Source organism: Crinia signifera, chromosome 3, assembly GCF_055691185.1.
Source record: "Crinia signifera chromosome 3, ASM5569118v1, whole genome shotgun sequence".
NCBI classification, from domain to species: Eukaryota; Metazoa; Chordata; class Amphibia; order Anura; family Myobatrachidae; genus Crinia; species Crinia signifera.
Genome location: NC_139219.1, coordinates 291370281 through 291391049, shown reverse-complemented (window position 1 = coordinate 291391049; position 20769 = coordinate 291370281). Strand labels below are relative to the sequence as shown.

General features: G+C 48.0%; 2 protein-coding genes across 2 annotated transcripts; both read left to right on the top strand.

Moving 5' to 3' along the window:
- Nucleotides 1–8072: 8072 nt before the first annotated feature.
- LOC146064667 (uncharacterized) lies at nt 8073–17254 on the top strand. The gene is made up of 5 exons (XM_083178439.1): nt 8073–9682; nt 14747–15275; nt 15555–15632; nt 16930–16998; nt 17127–17254. Exons 2-5 carry the CDS (start codon nt 14762–14764, stop codon nt 17237–17239), a joined length of 774 nt encoding a protein of 257 aa, XP_083034565.1. The 5' UTR covers nt 8073–9682; nt 14747–14761; the 3' UTR covers nt 17240–17254.
- A 534-nt stretch (nt 17255–17788) lies between these two features.
- Nucleotides 17789–20709, top strand: LOC146064666 (uncharacterized). The gene is made up of 6 exons (XM_083178438.1): nt 17789–17877; nt 18006–18074; nt 18153–18233; nt 18319–18462; nt 18542–20500; nt 20611–20709. Exons 2-5 carry the CDS (start codon nt 18014–18016, stop codon nt 20491–20493), a joined length of 2238 nt encoding a protein of 745 aa, XP_083034564.1. The 5' UTR covers nt 17789–17877; nt 18006–18013; the 3' UTR covers nt 20494–20500; nt 20611–20709.
- The last annotated feature ends 60 nt before the right edge of the window (nt 20710–20769 follow it).

The following is a 20769-nucleotide window of genomic DNA, read 5'->3' as shown; positions in this document are numbered from 1 at the left end:
ATACTGCACACCCCTGAGTACCAGCGCCCATACTGCACACCCCTGAGTAGCAGCGCCCATAGTGCACACCCCTGAGTACCAGCGCCCATACTGCACACCCCTGAGTACCAGCACCCATACTACACACCACTTAGTACCAGCTCCCATACTGCACACCCCTGAGTACCAGCACCCGTACTGCACACACCTGAGTACCAGCGCCAATACTGCACACCCCTGAGTACCAGCGCCCATACTGCACAACCCTGAGTACCAGCACCCGTACTGCACACCCCTGAGTACCAGCGCCCATACTGCACAACCCTGAGTACCAGCACCCATACTGCACACCCCTGAGTACCAGCGCCCATACTGCATACCTGAGTACCAGCAAACATACTGCATACCCCTGAGTACCAGCGCCCATACTGCACACCCCTGAGTTGCTCATGTTAAGGAATGCATTCCTCCTGGTTTTGACTCCTTTCAGTTTGCCTATAAGGCTAATAGATCCACGGATGATGCAGTGCTTATGTTAGTTCATAAGATTTCTGCTCATCTGGACTCAAGGGGATCCTCTGCCCGGATCTTGTTTGTTGACTATAGTTCGGCCTTTAATACCGTAATTCCATCGGCATTAGTAAGTAAACTCTCGTGTATTGGTTTAAGTGGGCCCATGTGTAGATGGATTCAGGATTTTTTGTCTAACAGGCCTCAGGTCGTTAGAATGGGAAATCAGGTATCCAGTGAACTTATACTTAACACAGGTGTCCCTCAGGGATGCGTTTTGAGCCCCCTGTTGTATTCATTATTTACCTACGATTGTTTTTCTAGCTCCGATTCTGTCCAACTCATTAAATTTGCGGACGATATTGCCGTACTGGGTCTCATCACTGATGATGAGGAGTCAGAGTACAGGCTGGAAGCATCTAGATTAGAGTCGTGGAGCAGAGAGAATTGCTTGATCCTGAATGTGAGCAAGACTAAAGAATTGATTGTGGATTTTAGAAAGTCGCATAAGACCACATACTGCCCACTGGTTTTAAATGGTCAACAGGTGGAGACCGTTGATACTTTTAAATTTTTGGGTGTTAATATATCTAAAGATCTCTCATGGAGCACTCATATCAATATTGTTATCAAAAAGGCCCATCAGCGTATGTTTTTTCTAAGGAAACTGCGCTTGACTGGTATGAGTGAGAGGGTGAATTTCTATTCATGTGTAATCGAGAGTGTCCTTACTTATGGTATTGTGGCATGGTTTTGCCCATGTTCAGCAGCTGACCGTAAGTCCCTCCAGAGGGTCGTGTCAACTGCAGGTAGAGCAATTGGAGTTGCTCTACCGAGTTTACAGGACATCTTCAAGAAGCGGCTTCTCTCAAAGACTAGCAGTATTCTGAGAGACTCCACCCATCCGAATAGTGATTTTTTTTCTTCACTTCCTTCAAATAGGCGTTATCGCTCGGTTTTATGCAAAACCAAACGATATAGGGAGAGCTTTTTTCCAGTGGCAGTTCGCACTTTAAATATTTTAAATATTTTAAATGCTTAGGGTTAATCGTGAACTATGTATGAATCCTGTAGTCATGTGTTACCTTTCTTTTTAATGTCTCTGATTGTATATTTGTATTGTCCACAATTTATTTTCGTTCGATGTTCATTGCTAATGGGCATTTTATGACAAATAAAGATTCTATTCTATTCTATTCTATTCTACCAGCACCCATACTGCATACCCCTGAGTACCAGCACCCATACTGCATACCCCTGAGTACCAGCGCCCATACTGCACACCCCTGAGTACCAGCACCCATACTGCATACCCCTGAGTACCAGCACCCATACTGCATACCCCTGAGTACCAGCGCCCATACTGCACACCCCTGAGTACCAGCACCCATACTGCATACCCCTGAGTACCAGCGCCCATACTGCACACCCCTGAGTACCAGCACCCATACTGCACACCCCTGAGTACCAGCGCCCATACTGCATACCCCTGAGTACCAGCGCCAATACTGCACACCCCTGAGTACCAGCACCCATACTGCACACCCCTGAGTACCAGCGCCCATACTGCATACCCCTGAGTACCAGCGCCAATACTGCATACCCCTGAGTACCAGCGCCCATACTGCACACCCCTGAGTACCAGCACCCATACTGCACACCCCTGAGTACCAGCGCCCATACTGCATACCCCTGAGTACCACCGCCCAATAGCATTGAAAAGACTAATCTTGCTATTGTAGCGGACCACCAAGGCACACTAGTAATATCTATGTGACATTGTATCAGTCTGTCTAATAGAGCAAATGTGATGCATGTAAGCTGGGGTAGGGTGTGGATCATAGGATACACTGTACCTAGGTAGACAGTTAATATGTGGACATGCACTAGGTCCAAATTACAAAAGGTCAACATGCATAAGGTCAACATTGACAATAGGCTGACACAAGCAAAAGGTTGACATGTAAAAGGTCAACACATGCTTCGGCCCAGGTGCCTTACTTTGTTTAGCACATTTTGCCGCTCTACCGTTTCCAGTCCATGTGGATGTTAAATTCTGAAAAAGTCCCTGAAAAGAATTAAAAACTCATGTTAAAATTTGTTTGTGTCGACCTTTTGAAATGTCGACCTAGTTTATATCAACCTTCAGACAATGTTGAACTTGTGCATGTCAATCTTTTATCAAGGTTCACCTTTTGCATCCTGACCCTTTGGTGTCTACCTATTGACACTCAACCTAGGCACTGTCAGCCTATCATCCGGATCCCCAGCTAATGGTGATATGTCTGAGTTATACATAATTGGTGGTGATGGCACTGGAGTCACATTTATGCAATATAAAGGTGCCACTATGAAGCTTGGAGAAGTGGTAAATATCCCTATAAAGACCGTTATGTGCAAGGTGATCAGCTCCTAACTGTCAACTTACATATTGTAGCTGATTTGCTTTATCACCTTGCACATAACATTCTTTTTTTTTGCAATCAATTTTTTATTACATTTTTTACGTAGAACATATATTGAACATTGTTATAGCATATCCATATCAATTATCATAAATACAACTAGAAAGAAAAAAAAAACAAAAAACAAAATCACATGCCATGTATCAAGTTAATAATGCTCTAAATAGGACATTCTTTATGGGGATAGATAACGCTTCTCCAAGCTTCATACATTTACCCCCCGGTGTGTGCAGCGCTGGCCTCACTACTCTATGGGGGTGATTCTGGTTGACAAAGTGCTGCATGTCTTTTAAATCATGCTCGCCGCTTGCAGAAATGTCCCCCCCCCCCCTCTCACGCACAGGGCTGCCAAGAGAAATCCTGGGCCCCGGTACAACAGCGTCACGGGGCCCCCCTGGAGTGGCGAGCAACAGAAAAGAGGTGTGGCCATTAAAGGATATAGGGGTGTGTACCACACCATATACCCTTTATGCAACACAATAGTAGACCCGTTATACTTGCCCCTTACACATTATGCTACACAGAATGAGCCAAAATTCAAATCGATTACTTGCCGCCCCGTTCGTATGCAGCAGTGTGGACAGAAGCGTGGGGTGGTGGATATGGGTTGCTCCCATGGGAGTAAGGGGTCGTGGCCACAGATGGGCAGATAGCGGCAGGGTCCCTGCGGAGGATGGGAACTAGGTAATAGCTCCCATCCTCCGCAAGCACCACACTGCTGTCTGCCCATCCGTCACAGGGACCCTCTGCCCCCCTGCGCTGCCCAGACCCCTATGCCATACAGCAGGGGTGGCCAGCCCACGGCTCCTCTCTCCAAGATCTGTGGCTGGCACGATCATCCCCATTTGAAGTGCCGCCTCTGGAGTATAAGGATCCCAAGCTCACACATGCAGCAGGGAAAGCGGCAACAGTTCTTTCAACCTGCTGGCAAGAAGCAGCAGATGCCACTACTTGCAGTATCGCCGAGCTGAGCTGCCGGTATCTGCTGTGTCCCCCAAAGCTACAGATCCGGCGCCAAGAGCAGCTGCATTGTGATGGCCAGCGGTATGTGCACCTGGAGGGAGAGGGGGGATTGTGTCCATTAAACCTCTTTAATCTCATGAGATCCTGGGCAGTATGGTCCCACCCAGATCGCATTCCATATATGATCCGTCATAAATGGGCCCCATGTAGCCTGTTCCCTTCACACACATTGGAGGTCATTCTGATTGACCACAAAGCTGCAAAATTTGCAGCTTTGCGGGTTATCTAAATACCTCAGATTTCACGCATGCGAACGGATGTTTTACATACAGTAATCATCGATTTGCAGCTTGTGTGCAGGGCAGCGCGGTCGCCGACCATCAAATCATTTCTCAAATGCTCGCAGATCTAAGTCAGTCTCTGCTGTCTTAGATCTGTGGCGCTCCTGTACGAGAAGAGGTGACATCAGCTGCCCTCCCCCGGCACCCACGTCATGGGAGTTCCCATCGGCGCAACCCATATCCACCACCCCACGCTTCCGTCCACACTGCTGCATGCGATCGGGGCGGCAAATAATCGGTTTGCCACACCCGCTCACACAAAGTGGCTGCACATGCACAACATCGCTCCCCTGTGTGAACGTGCGGGGGAGCGAACCTGAATGAGGGCCATAGCCTGTAACACACACACATAGCCTGTTCCTTCACACATACAGTACATAGCCTGTCACACACACATATACATACATAGCCTGTTACACACACACACACACACACACACACACACATAGCCTGTTACACACACATATACATACATAGCCTGTTACACACATATATACATACAAAGCCTGTTACACACACACACACACACACACACACACATAGCCTGTTACACACACACACACATATATACAAAGCCTGTTACACACACACACACACACACACACACACACATAGCCTGTTACACACACACACACATATAGACATACATACATACATACATAGCCTGTTACACACACACACACACACACACACACACACACACACACACACACACACACACACACACACACATAGCCTGTTACACACACACATATATATACAAAGCCTGTTACACACACCCACACACATAGCCTGTTACACACACACACATATAGACATACATACATAGCCTGTGGAATGGGATCATACGGTCGACGCGAATAACATCGACGGTATTTAGGTCGAAACCGTGAGTCCGACAGTACGGTGTTATCGAAAATTTATGGACAGACAGTAGCAGTAGGTCGAACATAGTTAGGTCGAAATATGCAAGGTCGAAATGAATAAAGGTAGACCGCTATTAGGTCTGCCAGTATATAGGTCGAACTGTTTGAGGGCGAACTAACCATAGGTCGAACTCTATTAGTTCGACCAGTACTATGTCGATATTAATTAGGTCGACCGTTGTTAGGTCGAACTAAAAATAGGACGACCAGTTCAAGGTCGAAAAATACAAGATCGAACCTTTAATGGTCGTCCGCTTTTACATCTACAAGTACAAGGTCGAAACTTAATTGGACGACAGCTATTAGGTCGAACTGTATATAGGTCGACCGTGACAAGGTCGATAAGTAAAAGATCGAACCTAATTTGGTCGACCGCTTTTACATCGACAAGTACTAGGTCGAAAATTAATTGGTCGACTGCTATTTGGTCGGCAAACGCAAGGTCGACTGTTTATAATCAGAGCGCATTTCGCTTGCCTTACTCAAGGTCCACCGTTAATAGTTTGATATCTTTCTACGCTGCACCACCCCTAAGTCCCCCTATATTTGTCAAAATCTAAACGCCGCAATATCCCCCTAGTCACCCATCAGTCAGTCAACATGTACACCACGTTGAGCAGCAGTATTCTGACCGTGGCACCAGAAGTGCCAGAATGACTTGCCACTGTTCAGCGCCCAACACCCCCAATAAACCATCACCCATGAAGGTCTCCACCCCCGGGATCCCTCCTTCTCCCTTGCTGCACCCATAAAATACGGCAACCCCCGTTCCCGGCTAAATGCAGACTCCCCAAGCCTCCCCATACAGTCACGCAGCCTCCCGCCTACATTCAGTCGCCTAGCTCCACTCTAGCGTATTGCCGGGGCATATCATCACTGTGGCACCACAAGTGCCAGAATGACCTGCCACTCTTCTGCGCCGCACACGCCCATTAAACCCTCACCCAGTAAGGGCTCCACCCCTGGGATCCCTCCATCTCCCTAGCTGCACCCCTAAAATACGGCACCCCCATTGCCGGCTAAATGCAGACTTCCCAAGCCTCCCCATTCAGTCACACTGCCTCCCGCCTACAATCAGTCGCCTACCTCCACTCTAGCCCATTGCCGGCGCCTATCATGACTGCCGCGCCCAGTAGGCAGCTGCCTAGGGTGCCGCGATCTCGTGGGGCGCTAAAGTCGGACTTTCCAAAATACTAGCATGTCCGTGAGCATCCCTCTTGTACTTAATGCAGATGGCTGCTGTGCAACATGTGAGACCTCCCCCACACTTTCCCTAGAGGCATACTTCCCTACTTTGGTGCCTAACATGACTCACACCGGCCCTGCTGGCACCACAAGTGCCACAACGACCTGGCACTGCTCAGCGCCGCACACCCCCATCCATGAAGGGCTCCACCCCCGGGATCCCTCCATCTCCCTCGCTGCACCCATAAAATACGGCACCCCCATTGCCGCCTAAATGCAGACTTTCCAAGCCTCCCCATACAGTCACACAGCCTCCCGCCTACATTCAGTCGCCTACCTCCACTCTAGCGCATTGCCGGCGCCTATCATCACTGTGGCACCACAAGTGTCAGAATGACCTGCCACTCTTCAGCGCCGCACACGCCCATTAAACCCTCACCCAGGAAGGCCTCCACCCCTGTTATCCCTCCATCTCCCTCGTTGCACCCCTAAAATACGGCACCCCCATTGCCGGCTAAATGCAGACTCCCCAAGCCTCCCCATTCAGTCACACTGCCTCCCGCCTACAATCAGTCGCCTACCTCCACTCTAGCGCATTGCCGGCGCCTATCATGACTGCCGCGCCCAGTAGGCAGCTGCCTAGGGTGCCGCGATCTCGTGGGGCGCTAAAGTCGGACTTTCCAAAATACTAGCATGTCCGTGAGCATCCCTCTTGTACTTAATGCAGATGGCTGCTGTGCAACATGTGAGACCTCCCCCACACTTTCCCTAGAGGCATACTTCCCTACTTTGGTGCCTAACATGACTCACACCGGCCCTGCTGGCACCACAAGTGCCACAACGACCTGGCACTGCTCAGCGCCGCACACCCCCATCCATGAAGGGCTCCACCCCCGGGATCCCTCCATCTCCCTCGCTGCACCCATAAAATACGGCACCCCCATTGCCGCCTAAATGCAGACTTTCCAAGCCTCCCCATACAGTCACACAGCCTCCCGCCTACATTCAGTCGCCTACCTCCACTCTAGCGCATTGCCGGCGCCTATCATCACTGTGGCACCACAAGTGTCAGAATGACCTGCCACTCTTCAGCGCCGCACACGCCCATTAAACCCTCACCCAGGAAGGCCTCCACCCCTGTTATCCCTCCATCTCCCTCGTTGCACCCCTAAAATACGGCACCCCCATTGCCGGCTAAATGCAGACTCCCCAAGCCTCCCCATTCAGTCACACTGCCTCCCGCCTACAATCAGTCGCCTACCTCCACTCTAGCGCATTGCCGGCGCCTATCATGACTGCCGCGCCCAGTAGGCAGCTGCCTAGGGTGCCGCGATCTCGTGGGGCGCTAAAGTCGGACTTTCCAAAATACTAGCATGTCCGTGAGCATCCCTCTTGTACTTAATGCAGATGGCTGCTGTGCAACATGTGAGACCTCCCCCACACTTTCCCTAGAGGCATACTTCCCTACTTTGGTGCCTAACATGACTCACACCGGCCCTGCTGGCACCACAAGTGCCACAACGACCTGGCACTGCTCAGCGCCGCACACCCCCATCCATGAAGGGCTCCACCCCCGGGATCCCTCCATCTCCCTCGCTGCACCCATAAAATACGGCACCCCCATTGCCGCCTAAATGCAGACTTTCCAAGCCTCCCCATACAGTCACACAGCCTCCCGCCTACATTCAGTCGCCTACCTCCACTCTAGCGCATTGCCGGCGCCTATCATCACTGTGGCACCACAAGTGTCAGAATGACCTGCCACTCTTCAGCGCCGCACACGCCCATTAAACCCTCACCCAGGAAGGCCTCCACCCCTGTTATCCCTCCATCTCCCTCGTTGCACCCCTAAAATACGGCACCCCCATTGCCGGCTAAATGCAGACTCCCCAAACCTCCCCATTCAGTCACACTGCCTCCCGCCTACAATCAGTCGCCTACCTCCACTCTAGCGCATTGCCGGCGCCTAACAGGACTGTGGCACTACAAGTGCCAGAATGACCTGTCACTGTGCAGCGCTGCAAACACACCCGCTACACACTCACCCATCACAGTCTGCACCCCTGGGATCCCTCCATCTCACTAGCTGTACCCCTAAAATACGGCACCCCAAAGCACCCCTATACCCGACTTAATCCACACTCCCCAAAGTCACACTGCATCTCTTGTACATGTAGACGCCCAGCTCTACGCTAGCGCATTGCCGGGGCCTATCATGACTGTGGCACTACAAGTGCCAGAATGACCTGTCACTGTGCAGCGCTGCAAACACACCCGCTACACACTCACCCATCACAGTCTGCACCCCTGGGATCCCTCCATCTCACTAGCTGTACCCCTAAAATACGGCACCCCAAAGCACCCCTATACCCGACTTAATCCACACTCCCCAAAGTCACACTGCATCTCTTGTACATGTAGACGCCCAGCTCTACGCTAGCGCATTGCCGGGGCCTATCATGACTGTGGCACTACAAGTGCCAGAATGACCTGTCACTGTGCAGCGCTGCAAACACACCCGCTACACACTCACCCATCACAGTCTGCACCCCTGGGATCCCTCCATCTCACTAGCTGTACCCCTAAAATACGGCACCCCAAAGCACCCCTATACCCGACTAAATCCACACTCCCCTAAACCTCCAACTAGTCAACCCGCAGTTAATGTTTATAACCCCAACAAAACACTGTTAGAGGTTTTATGGACACTGTTTTTAATTGTGGTACTACAGGTCCCATAATGGCCTGGCAGTGTGCTGCGCTATGCTAGCGCTGACGCTCCGCCTCCCATCATGTACTGTGTCATATGTGATTTATTTGGCAGTTGGCAGGTGTGTGTAACCTTTTTAACTTTAAAACGTAATGGTTCTGGCAGCACTTCATAAACAAACTAACAAACATCACAGTTTCTTCGCGCCAATATTCCACCATTCAGATATGCGCTCCAAAGGCATCATTTAAATGAACAAATCAGGATGCCCTCTATGTATTGTGTTGCCACTAAGCTGTCCAATGAAACCATAGCAATGTTATTTTGAAGGAGGAGCTATGTTTTGCCGCTCTTTTACACAATAAAAACTGTCCCCTCCCTTGCTTAGGCGCCATTTGCTAGAGATTGCTGCCTTGCTGCGTAAGTTTGGCTGGCTTCTCGTTATTGGCTTTTGGATTACAATCACCGGCAGGAGAGCTTTGCTGAGCCGAGTAGTGTTCTGACGACGCCTGGAAGGAGTGACCGTAAGGCGCAGAGGAGGAGACCCACCGGCAGAGCAGGAGACCCATTGGACCGGAACCTGTGGAATTTCTCTTCTTCACTGTAAGCGCAGAACTCCCTCCTCCTCTCCACCCATAGACACTGTGCTGTATCTAGTCCCCCCCCCCCACTCCGCTTCACCTTTTACAATTATCTCCATTACACCAACCTCTGTTCCCCCTGCCCCCCACACCACCAGAGGGTATTCTCCCGGTCCCACCTCCCTACCACCGGCCCCCCTCATAACACCACAGGGTATTCTCCCGGACCCGCCTTACACCCGCACCCCCCATACTTAATCAAACTGCTCCCCTACACCACAGGCTTAATCTCCGGGTCTGCCCTCATTACACTCTCACACACTAACCCCAGCATCCTCTACACACTTAGTATGAATTTTTATATACAGACTATATAGTACCGTTAGGTAAATGTCTTGCTTTATGTCTTTCAATTTAGTCCTAACTTTTTATATGTACTGTTTAATGTGTCCTGCTTTAAAACAGGTGTTGTCAGTGAGCATGACTGGAAAATAATGCAGGTGTCACTATGGCTGACTTTGCATCCATGGCGACGCCTGTCTTATTCCTCAGTCATCCCCACTCACCAGTCGCTCATGCTGATTGGTCTGGATTAGGCCTTGCTTTTGATTGATGGATTTTTTTTACACAGGTGTTGTCAGTGAGCATGACTGGAAAATAATGCAGGTGTCACTATGGCTGACTTTGCATCCATGGCGACGCCTGTCTTATTCCTCAGTCATCCCCACTCACCAGTCGCTCATGCTGATTGGTCTGGATTAGGCCTTGCTTTTGATTGATGGATTTTTTTTACACAGGTGTTGTCAGTGAGCATGACTGGAAAATAATGCAGGTGTCACTATGGCTGACTTTGCATCCATGGCGACGCCTGTCTTATTCCTCAGTCATCCCCACTCACCAGTCGCTCATGCTGATTGGTGTGGATTAGGCCTTGCTTTTGATTGATGGATTTTTTTTACACAGGTGTTGTCAGTGAGCATGACTGGAAAATAATGCAGGTGTCACTATGGCTGACTTTGCATCCATGGCGACGCCTGTCTTATTCCTCAGTCATCCCCACTCACCAGTCGCTCATGCTGATTGGTCTGGATTAGGCCTTGCTTTTGATTGATGGATTTTTTTGGACACAGGTGTTGTCAGTGAGCATGACTGGAAAATAATGCAGGTGTCACTATGGCTGACTTTGCATCCATGGCGACGCCTGTCTTATTCCTCAGTCATCCCCACTCACCAGTCGCTCATGCTGATTGGTCTGGATTAGGCCTTGCTTTTGATTGTTGGTTTTTTTTTACACAGGTGTTGTCAGTGAGCATGACTGGAAAATAATGCAGGTGTCACTATGGCTGACTTTGCATCCATGGCGACGCCTGTCTTATTCCTCAGTCATCCCCACTCACCAGTCGCTCATGCTGATTGGTGTGGATTAGGCCTTGCTTTTGATTGATGGATTTTTTTTACACAGGTGTTGTCAGTGAGCATGACTGGAAAATAATGCAGGTGTCACTATGGCTGACTTTGCATCCATGGCGACGCCTGTCTTATTCCTCAGTCATCCCCACTCACCAGTCGCTCATGCTGATTGGTGTGGATTAGGCCTTGCTTTTGATTGATGGATTTTTTTTACACAGGTGTTGTCAGTGAGCATGACTGGAAAATAATGCAGGTGTCACTATGGCTGACTTTGCATCCATGGCGACGCCTGTCTTATTCCCCAGTCATCCCCACTCACCAGTCGCTCATGCTGATTGGTCTGGATTAGGCCTTGCTTTTGATTGATGGATTTTTTTTACACAGGTGTTGTCAGTGAGCATGACTGGAAAATAATGCAGGTGTCACTATGGCTGACTTTGCATCCATGGCGACGCCTGTCTTATTCCTCAGTCATCCCCACTCACCAGTCGCTCATGCTGATTGGTGTGGATTAGGCCTTGCTTTTGATTGATGGATTTTTTTTACACAGGTGTTGTCAGTGAGCATGACTGGAAAATAATGCAGGTGTCACTATGGCTGACTTTGCATCCATGGCGACGCCTGTCTTATTCCTCAGTCATCCCCACTCACCAGTCGCTCATGCTGATTGGTCTGGATTAGGCCTTGCTTTTGATTGATGGATTTTTTTTACACAGGTGTTGTCAGTGAGCATGACTGGAAAATAATGCAGGTGTCACTATGGCTGACTTTGCATCCATGGCGACGCCTGTCTTATTCCTCAGTCATCCCCACTCACCAGTCGCTCATGCTGATTGGTCTGGATTAGGCCTTGCTTTTGATTGATGGATTTTTTTTACACAGGTGTTGTCAGTGAGCATGACTGGAAAATAATGCAGGTGTCACTATGGCTGACTTTGCATCCATGGCGACGCCTGTCTTATTCCTCAGTCATCCCCACTCACCAGTCGCTCATGCTGATTGGTCTGGATTAGGCCTTGCTTTTGATTGATGGATTTTTTTGGACACAGGTGTTGTCAGTGAGCATGACTGGAAAATAATGCAGGTGTCACTATGGCTGACTTTGCATCCATGGCGACGCCTGTCTTATTCCTCAGTCATCCCCACTCACCAGTCGCTCATGCTGATTGGTGTGGATTAGGCCTTGCTTTTGATTGATGGATTTTTTTTACACAGGTGTTGTCAGTGAGCATGACTGGAAAATAATGCAGGTGTCACTATGGCTGACTTTGCATCCATGGCGACGCCTGTCTTATTCCTCAGTCATCCCCACTCACCAGTCGCTCATGCTGATTGGTCTGGATTAGGCCTTGCTTTTGATTGATGGATTTTTTTGGACACAGGTGTTGTCAGTGAGCATGACTGGAAAATAATGCAGGTGTCACTATGGCTGACTTTGCATCCATGGCGACGCCTGTCTTATTCCTCAGTCATCCCCACTCACCAGTCGCTCATGCTGATTGGTGTGGATTAGGCCTTGCTTTTGATTGATGGATTTTTTTTACACAGGTGTTGTCAGTGAGCATGACTGGAAAATAATGCAGGTGTCACTATGGCTGACTTTGCATCCATGGCGACGCCTGTCTTATTCCTCAGTCATCCCCACTCACCAGTCGCTCATGCTGATTGGTCTGGATTAGGCCTTGCTTTTGATTGATGGATTTTTTTGGACACAGGTGTTGTCAGTGAGCATGACTGGAAAATAATGCAGGTGTCACTATGGCTGACTTTGCATCCATGGCGACGCCTGTCTTATTCCTCAGTCATCCCCACTCACCAGTCGCTCATGCTGATTGGTGTGGATTAGGCCTTGCTTTTGATTGATGGATTTTTTTTACACAGGTGTTGTCAGTGAGCATGACTGGAAAATAATGCAGGTGTCACTATGGCTGACTTTGCATCCATGGCGACGCCTGTCTTATTCCTCAGTCATCCCCACTCACCAGTCGCTCATGCTGATTGGTCTGGATTAGGCCTTGCTTTTGATTGATGGATTTTTTTTACACAGGTGTTGTCAGTGAGCATGACTGGAAAATAATGCAGGTGTCACTATGGCTGACTTTGCATCCATGGCGACGCCTGTCTTATTCCTCAGTCATCCCCACTCACCAGTCGCTCATGCTGATTGGTCTGGATTAGGCCTTGCTTTTGATTGATGGATTTTTTTTACACAGGTGTTGTCAGTGAGCATGACTGGAAAATAATGCAGGTGTCACTATGGCTGACTTTGCATCCATGGCGACGCCTGTCTTATTCCTCAGTCATCCCCACTCACCAGTCGCTCATGCTGATTGGTGTGGATTAGGCCTTGCTTTTGATTGATGGATTTTTTTTACACAGGTGTTGTCAGTGAGCATGACTGGAAAATAATGCAGGTGTCACTATGGCTGACTTTGCATCCATGGCGACGCCTGTCTTATTCCTCAGTCATCCCCACTCACCAGTCGCTCATGCTGATTGGTCTGGATTAGGCCTTGCTTTTGATTGATGGATTTTTTGGACACAGGTGTTGTCAGTGAGCATGACTGGAAAATAATGCAGGTGTCACTATGGCTGACTTTGCATCCATGGCGACGCCTGTCTTATTCCTCAGTCATCCCCACTCACCAGTCGCTCATGCTGATTGGTCTGGATTAGGCCTTGCTTTTGATTGATGGATTTTTTGGACACAGGTGTTGTCAGTGAGCATGACTGGAAAATAATGCAGGTGTCACTATGGCTGACTTTGCATCCATGGCGACGCCTGTCTTATTCCTCAGTCATCCCCACTCACCAGTCGCTCATGCTGATTGGTCTGGATTAGGCCTTGCTTTTGATTGATGGATTTTTTGGACACAGGTGTTGTCAGTGAGCATGACTGGAAAATCCATTCAGATGGGTGACATGGCAAAGACCAGTTATGTTAATTCTATAATAGAGAATTGATTTATTTTTCCGGTACTTGTGTAATAGCACGGCGCCCTGATAATGGGTCTCACGATGTCTTTATCGCATCGCATGCCATACACGCAACGCGATATCGGGCGTTATTTGCCATGCAATGGGATGGCATGTGATTATACATTGTATAAGCACCCTAATGGGTGCTTAAATGCACCTCCATGCCAACCCTCCCCCCCCCCCCCCCACACCCAGTATAAACGTGAACCCGAAGGGTTACGAGCGCAGCGACCCCGCGAGGGGACACACGGATATCTGTAAAGGTATCCGCGTTCCCTTGCGGGTGTCGCTGTGCTCGCCACACTTTCTATTCTCAACTCCACGTGGATAGTGGGGGTATGAAAAGGTCGTAGGACGTGTACCGCCGTTTATACTGGGGTGGTGGCATGGGGGTGCATTTAAGCATTTTAAGCACCCGTGAGGGTGCTTATATAATTTATAATCGCATGGCATTGTATGCCATATACAATGGCATACAATTTTAAAATTGTATGCCATCGTATACTATAGCACGAAATAGCGTCGCATCGCATACCATCGCATGTGAAATGGTATGCAATGCTATGGGCGCCGTGTTAGTACACAAGTACCATTTTTCCTAAACAATATGTATGTGTGTGTATAAATATATACATGGATGTTTATCTATACATAAAATATCTATATATAATCTAAAACATTGCTTTTGTCCCTTAAGTTTATTTTTTTAGAAATGTCCCAGGAAGAAAGAAGCAGGCTTTCTCTCTCCTCAGAGGAAGAGCAGGCATCGCAACAGAGAGAAGAATTGGATTTACCAATGGCTCAACAAGAAAGAGGTAGACTTTCTCTCTCTTCACAGGAAGAATCAGAGCAGAGACAACCATCACAGAGTGCCAAAGAAGATGACGCTGGAGAAGCAATCGGCAGAGGACCCAATTTCACAGATGAAGAAACTGAGACCCTCATCACTCAGGTAATACATCACTTTGTTAAGCTGTTTGATCCACAGGAAAGGACTTCACAAGCCAGGTTGCCAAGCACGGCATGGGATGAAGTTTCACGTGCAGTCAGCGGAGAGGGGATTTTCCACCGAACACAGGAAAGCTGCAAGAAGAGGTGGCGTGACTGCAGAAGAGCAACCAGTCTGAAGATGCAGAGTGGCCACAAGCTGAAGAAGGATTGGGAGAAGAAGCTAGAAGAGTTCTTGAAGGTTGTCCCAGAAGAAAGGCCTGGAACCAGTGCACAAGGTATAATTTCTTTGGGTGTTTGTTTTTATGCATATGTAAGGGTGTCTATATGTTTGACTCTTAAAGCTTGCAGCTTAAGGAGTCAGAGGGCCTGCAACATAAATTATATAGACATGCACTTGCATTTTGCTGTTAAAAATCATTCAATATGCTTTACATGATTTCTCAAGGGCATGAAAGTAAAACTTAATCTTTATACAGACTTATTTAATTAAATTTAGTGTAGACTACCTTGTAATGCAATTACAAATATATTAACTCTAACATAATTTTTTTAAGGTGCTACAAAGGATGCAGCAAAAAAGAAGACGGCAAAGGAAACCACGCCACACAAGCAGGCAAAAAAATCACAAACAGGTGAGGAATGCCATTGCTAATTTAGGATGTACCATTTGAAAGAGCTGAAATATTATCTCTTATATATTTGGCTACATGTGTCAATCATCCTTTAGAGTGTCTATAACGCTGGGCGGGTCACACATGAAACGCCGCCACCCCCCACCTAGCCTTATACACACATAAACATACACAAGTAGCCAAAGATATAATACACACATTGGCCTCTGCCTGCACCACTCCCCCCGCCCCCCCCCCCCTCCCTGCAGCTGTAAACCTGAGGAACCACAAGTCAGGTCAGTAAAAAAAGCAGCGCATACCCCCTAAGTGGTGCGTCCCCAGTTGCCCCCCAACCCTGCGCATCTCCCGCAGGTGGCACCAGACTGAACACCACACAACAATCTCTCACCCGTGTACATCCGCAGCAATGCCACCAGCACAGCAAACCACCTCATCTATGGACAGTGTCCCCGCACCACACAATCTTCCAACAGTGCCCACAGCCCTCAGTCTCCCAGCACCATCGCCAGCCGCACCGCCCCCAATACGCCCCCCCCCCACATCTCAAGCACAGTGTCCCCACCCATCAGACACCTGCATTCCCCCCCAAGTACAATCTCCCACCAGTGTCCACACACCTTGTCCCACTCTAGAATCACCAGCCCACCATGCTCTCCAGACAGCGTCCCCAGCTATCAGTCTCACACCAGCCTCACCCCACCACCCCCAGACAGTCTCACCATCCGTCAGTCTCCAATCAGCATCACCAGCTGCCCTCCCTAAAATGTTTCCACAGCCTATCGCCCAACCACAAGACCCGGTGCACCGCACTCCCTAGTTATCCTGCCACTGTCCCCAGTCATCAGTCCCCCGGCAGCATAACCAACCAAAACAAACAGCCCTCCTCATCCCCCCCCCATCACAGCCAATCTCTGGACAGTGCCCTCAGTCCCTCTACACCTGCACCCTCTCCCACTAATCTCCTGCCACTGTCCCCACAGCTTAATCCCCCAGCAAGCATCAACAGCCCCTACACCACCCACATGCGGCCATGGACCTAACCAAACCACAAAACCGTCAAGGCTCAACCCACAGCCTGCAACTACACAACCCACATTATCCACAAACCTGCCACTTCCATTCCCACACCAACCCCAAAGCAGCTACACCCACCCATAGAACCCCTGCAATAAATAACTACACAGGTTAAGGGGGCGCAGCCCCTTACGACGGTGTGAAGGGCGCGATGAATCACCTAATAAGCAATAATAACAATTGTATAATGGTTATCTTTTTTTTACATAATGATCACCAACAGATTCCACATTTGAGGATCCAAAGGCGGAAAAGATGACGCCGCTGAAGAAGACTAAAACTTCGCACACAAGTGAGGAATGCAATTGTTCATTTATGTAGTACTAACATTTTCATTTAGGAAGTAATATTTGAAAGACCTGAAATATTAGTGCTTATTATAGAATAGTTGTTTAAGTAATGACCTTTTTTTATAAAAAGGATCACCAGCTGATTCAACACCTGAAGATCGCCAGACGGAAAAGGAGATGACGCCGCGGAAGAAGTCGAAAACTTCACACACAAGTGAGGAATGCAATTGTTCATTTATGTAGTACTAACATTTTCATTTAGGAAGTAATATTTGAAAGACCTGAAATATTAGTGCTTATTATAGAATAGTTGTTTAAGTATTGGTTACCTTTTTTTCCAAAAAAGGATCACCAGCTGATTCAACACCTGAAGATCGCCAGACGGAAAAAGGGATGACGCCGCTGAAGAAGACTAAAACTTCGCACACAAGTGAGGAATGCAATTGTTCATTTATGTAGTACTAACATTTTCATTTAGGAAGTAATATTTGAAAGAACTGAAATGTTAGTGCTTATTATAGAATAGTTGTTTAAGTAATGACCTTTTTTTATAAAAAGGATCACCAGCTGATTCAACACCTGAAGATCGCCAGACGGAAAAGGAGATGACGCCGCGGAAGAAGTCGAAAACTTCACACACAAGTGAGGAATGCAATTGTTCATTTATGTAGTACTAACATTTTCATTTAGGAAGTAATATTTGAAAGGACTGAAATGTTAGTGCTTATTATAGATGAAATGTTAGTGCTTATTATAGAATAGTTGTTTAAGTAATGTTTACCTTTTTTCCAAAAAAGGATCACCAGCTGATTCAACACCTGAAGATCGCCAGACGGAAAAGGAGATCACGCCGCTGAAGAAGACAAAAACTTCGCACACAAGTGAGGAATGCAATTGTTCATTTATGTAGTTCTAACATTTAGGAAGTACCATTTGAAAGCCAAAATATTTGTGGTTATTACTTAAATATTAACAAAGTCTGAAATGATTTTTTTTTTATTTTTATAAGAATCACCAATGCATTCAAAGACAGCAAAGGAAATAACATCGCAGAATACGTCAAAAACAGAACAAACAGGTGAGGAATGTGATTTTTAATAAATGTTTTACTTTAAAAATGACAAACGTACCATTAGTTTATGTTTGAATATTACAGCTGCTGTTGAAAAGGTCAAGAGAAGGGTTTCTTTTGGAGCATTTCAGAAAGAAACCACAGCACCAACCGGTGAGCTGCCTGGTAAGCCATGGTCAAAAATAAATTAACCTTTTCATTACAAATATTACAAACATTATCAAATTATTTTGGTATTTTTCAATTATAGCAACACTAATGGAGGAAATGGAAAGTGTCCCTCTGCTTCAAACATCGTTGCAAGACGTTACAATGCAACAGGAAGCTGAAACACAGAGCCAAACTCTTGAGGAACAGCATGTTTCACATAAAATACCGGAATCTGCACAACAAGGTTAGAATTCAAATTTGTGAATATGTTTGATGGAAAAATGAATATTACATAAAAAACTAAACTGATTTTTGTATTATAGATTCACATCAAACTGCCATTCTGGAGGCTTTGAGGCAATTGGAGGAAAGAAGAGCTGAAGATGCTGAAAGGAATGCAAGTCGTTTTGACAAGATGGAACAGAGCATCAATCAGATGAATGCAACCATCAGTCAACAAACAGAGGCAATGATATCGATTGGTCGATACTTTGATGAACTTGTGGCATCAAATGTATCTCTGGCTGGACATGTACAGACAATGCAGCAGAAGATTGATAACATGACCACAACACAGAACCAAGAGAGGGAAGGACAGGTGACTCTGCAACAAATGAGTACACAACTGACTGACTTCCAGGCCAACCATTCAGTGCAATGTCAACACATGGAACAGATTCTACAGTGCATGCTTATGTGGCAGCAGCAGTGCAATGCCAATAGCAGCATGATCTGTACAAGCCTTCAGCTGATGACAGAAGAAAGATCTTCAGCCGCACAAGTTCGTGGACTCCGACAAACTTCACCATCAACATCATTGATTGATCCTGGTTGGTATGCTCGACAAGAGGAAGCTGAAAGGGCATACCAAAGCCATCAAAGACGGGATCAAATGGAGCAGGCTAGACCACAAGGACAGTTGATGCAGTCCCTAACACATGACCGCCGTGTTTGGGATAGAGCACTTGATCTGGTACGGGAAGATGTAGCGGCGGAGGAGCGGCTCAAAAGAGAACAACAGGAGGCTGAGCGTGCCAGAGCCGAAGAGGCTGAGCGTGCCAGAGCCAAGGAGGCGGAGCGGGTCAGAGCCGAGGAGACTGAGCGTACCAGAGCAGAGAAGGAGAACTTTGATCGATTAACACAAGAAATGTGGAACAGAGCAGCGAAGGAAAATGAGGAGAGAGTACAAAGCGAGAGAGAGGCAGACATAACCCAGCAGAAGAAGCAGGCGGACATGGGCCAACAGGAAACGCAGGCGAGCTTGTGCCTGATGGAGATGCTGATTACAGCACGGCAAAAAGAACAGCAGCAGCATGTTGCCACAGGAAGTGAGGAGCAGCAGGTGTTCAAAGGACCAAAGGACAAGGTTCTCAGATCCACAAAGGAGGTCATTGCTGCAAGAATGGCAAATGAGAAGGCTGACGGAGCCAAGGAGGAGCATTCTTGGGGAGTGGTTAAAGGAAACCAGAACAAAGGCCAGCAGAAGGAGCAGAAAGACACGGCACAACAGGAGACACCGGCAAGCATGCGCCTGACAGACATGTTGACGACAGAACAACAAAACCGGGCAAGTTTAAAGAAGCAGCATATGGCCACAGGAAGTAAGGAGCACAAGGTTGTCAGAGGAACAAAGGAAAAGGTGGTTAGAGCCATAAAGGAGGGCAAGGCAGGAAGACAAAAAAGGACAAAGGCTGGCACAGCACAGGAGGAGCTTCATTGGAGAGTGGTGTATGACAAGAAAGAGACAGAACAGCTGAAGGAGCAGGCGCTCAAAGCTCCAAAGGTCAAGGTGGTCAGAGAACCAAAGGAGGTGAAGCAGGCCAGAGAACCAAAGGAGGTGAAGCAGGCCAGAGAACCAAAGGAGGTGAAGCAGGCCAGAGAACCAAAGGAGGTGAAGCAGGCCAGAGAACCAAAGGAGGTGAAGCAGGCCAGAGAACCAAAGGAGGTGAAGCAGGCCAAAGAACCAAAGGTGGTGAAGCAGGCCAGAGAACCAAAGGTGGTGAAGCAGGCCAGAGAACCAAAGGTGGACCAGGAGGGCAGAGCCCCAAAGGTGGACCAGGAGGGCAGAGCCCCAAAGGTGGACCAGGAGGGCAGAGCCCCAAAGGTGGACCAGGAGGGCAGAGCCCCAAAGGTGGACCAGGAGGGCAGAGCCCCAAAGGTGGACCAGGAGGGCAGAGCCCCAAAGGTGGACCAGGAGGGCAGAGCCCCAAAGGTGGACCAGGAGGGCAGAGCCCCAAAGGTGGACCCTGAAAAAGAAAAAGATGACCAAGCCTAACCTAAAGGTAACTTTAATTATATTTTATTTACTTTTGTATGTTAAATAAATCTGTTGAATAATGCTTATGCATGATGATTTTATTTCCATTTGAAAATAACTTTGTTTTCCATCAAGGCACTACAACAGAAGGCTGCCACACTATCAAGCATCAAGGGGTCCAGTCTGCAAAGAGACGACGGGCTGTCATAAGGCTTTCCAGTGCTGCGGCAGAGGGTAAGTTGCCTCATGCTTTCTTCGCAGGGTTAGAGTGATGTAGGGTAAGGGACAGATAGC

Bases quoted from the DNA above. Each gene is read 5' to 3' on its own strand.
- LOC146064667 (XM_083178439.1), top strand. From the start codon at position 14,762: ATGTCCCAGGAAGAAAGAAGCAGGCTTTCTCTCTCCTCAGAGGAAGAG. The intron at 15,276-15,554 runs GTATAATTTCTT...AATTTTTTTAAG, and splicing joins GCCTGGAACCAGTGCACAAG to GTGCTACAAAGGATGCAGCA. The intron at 16,999-17,126 runs GTGAGGAATGCA...TTTTATAAAAAG, and splicing joins GACTAAAACTTCGCACACAA to GATCACCAGCTGATTCAACA.
- LOC146064666 (XM_083178438.1), top strand. From the start codon at position 18,014: ATGCATTCAAAGACAGCAAAGGAAATAACATCGCAGAATACGTCAAAA. The intron at 18,234-18,318 runs GTAAGCCATGGT...TTTCAATTATAG, and splicing joins ACCAACCGGTGAGCTGCCTG to CAACACTAATGGAGGAAATG. The intron at 18,463-18,541 runs GTTAGAATTCAA...TTTGTATTATAG, and splicing joins ACCGGAATCTGCACAACAAG to ATTCACATCAAACTGCCATT.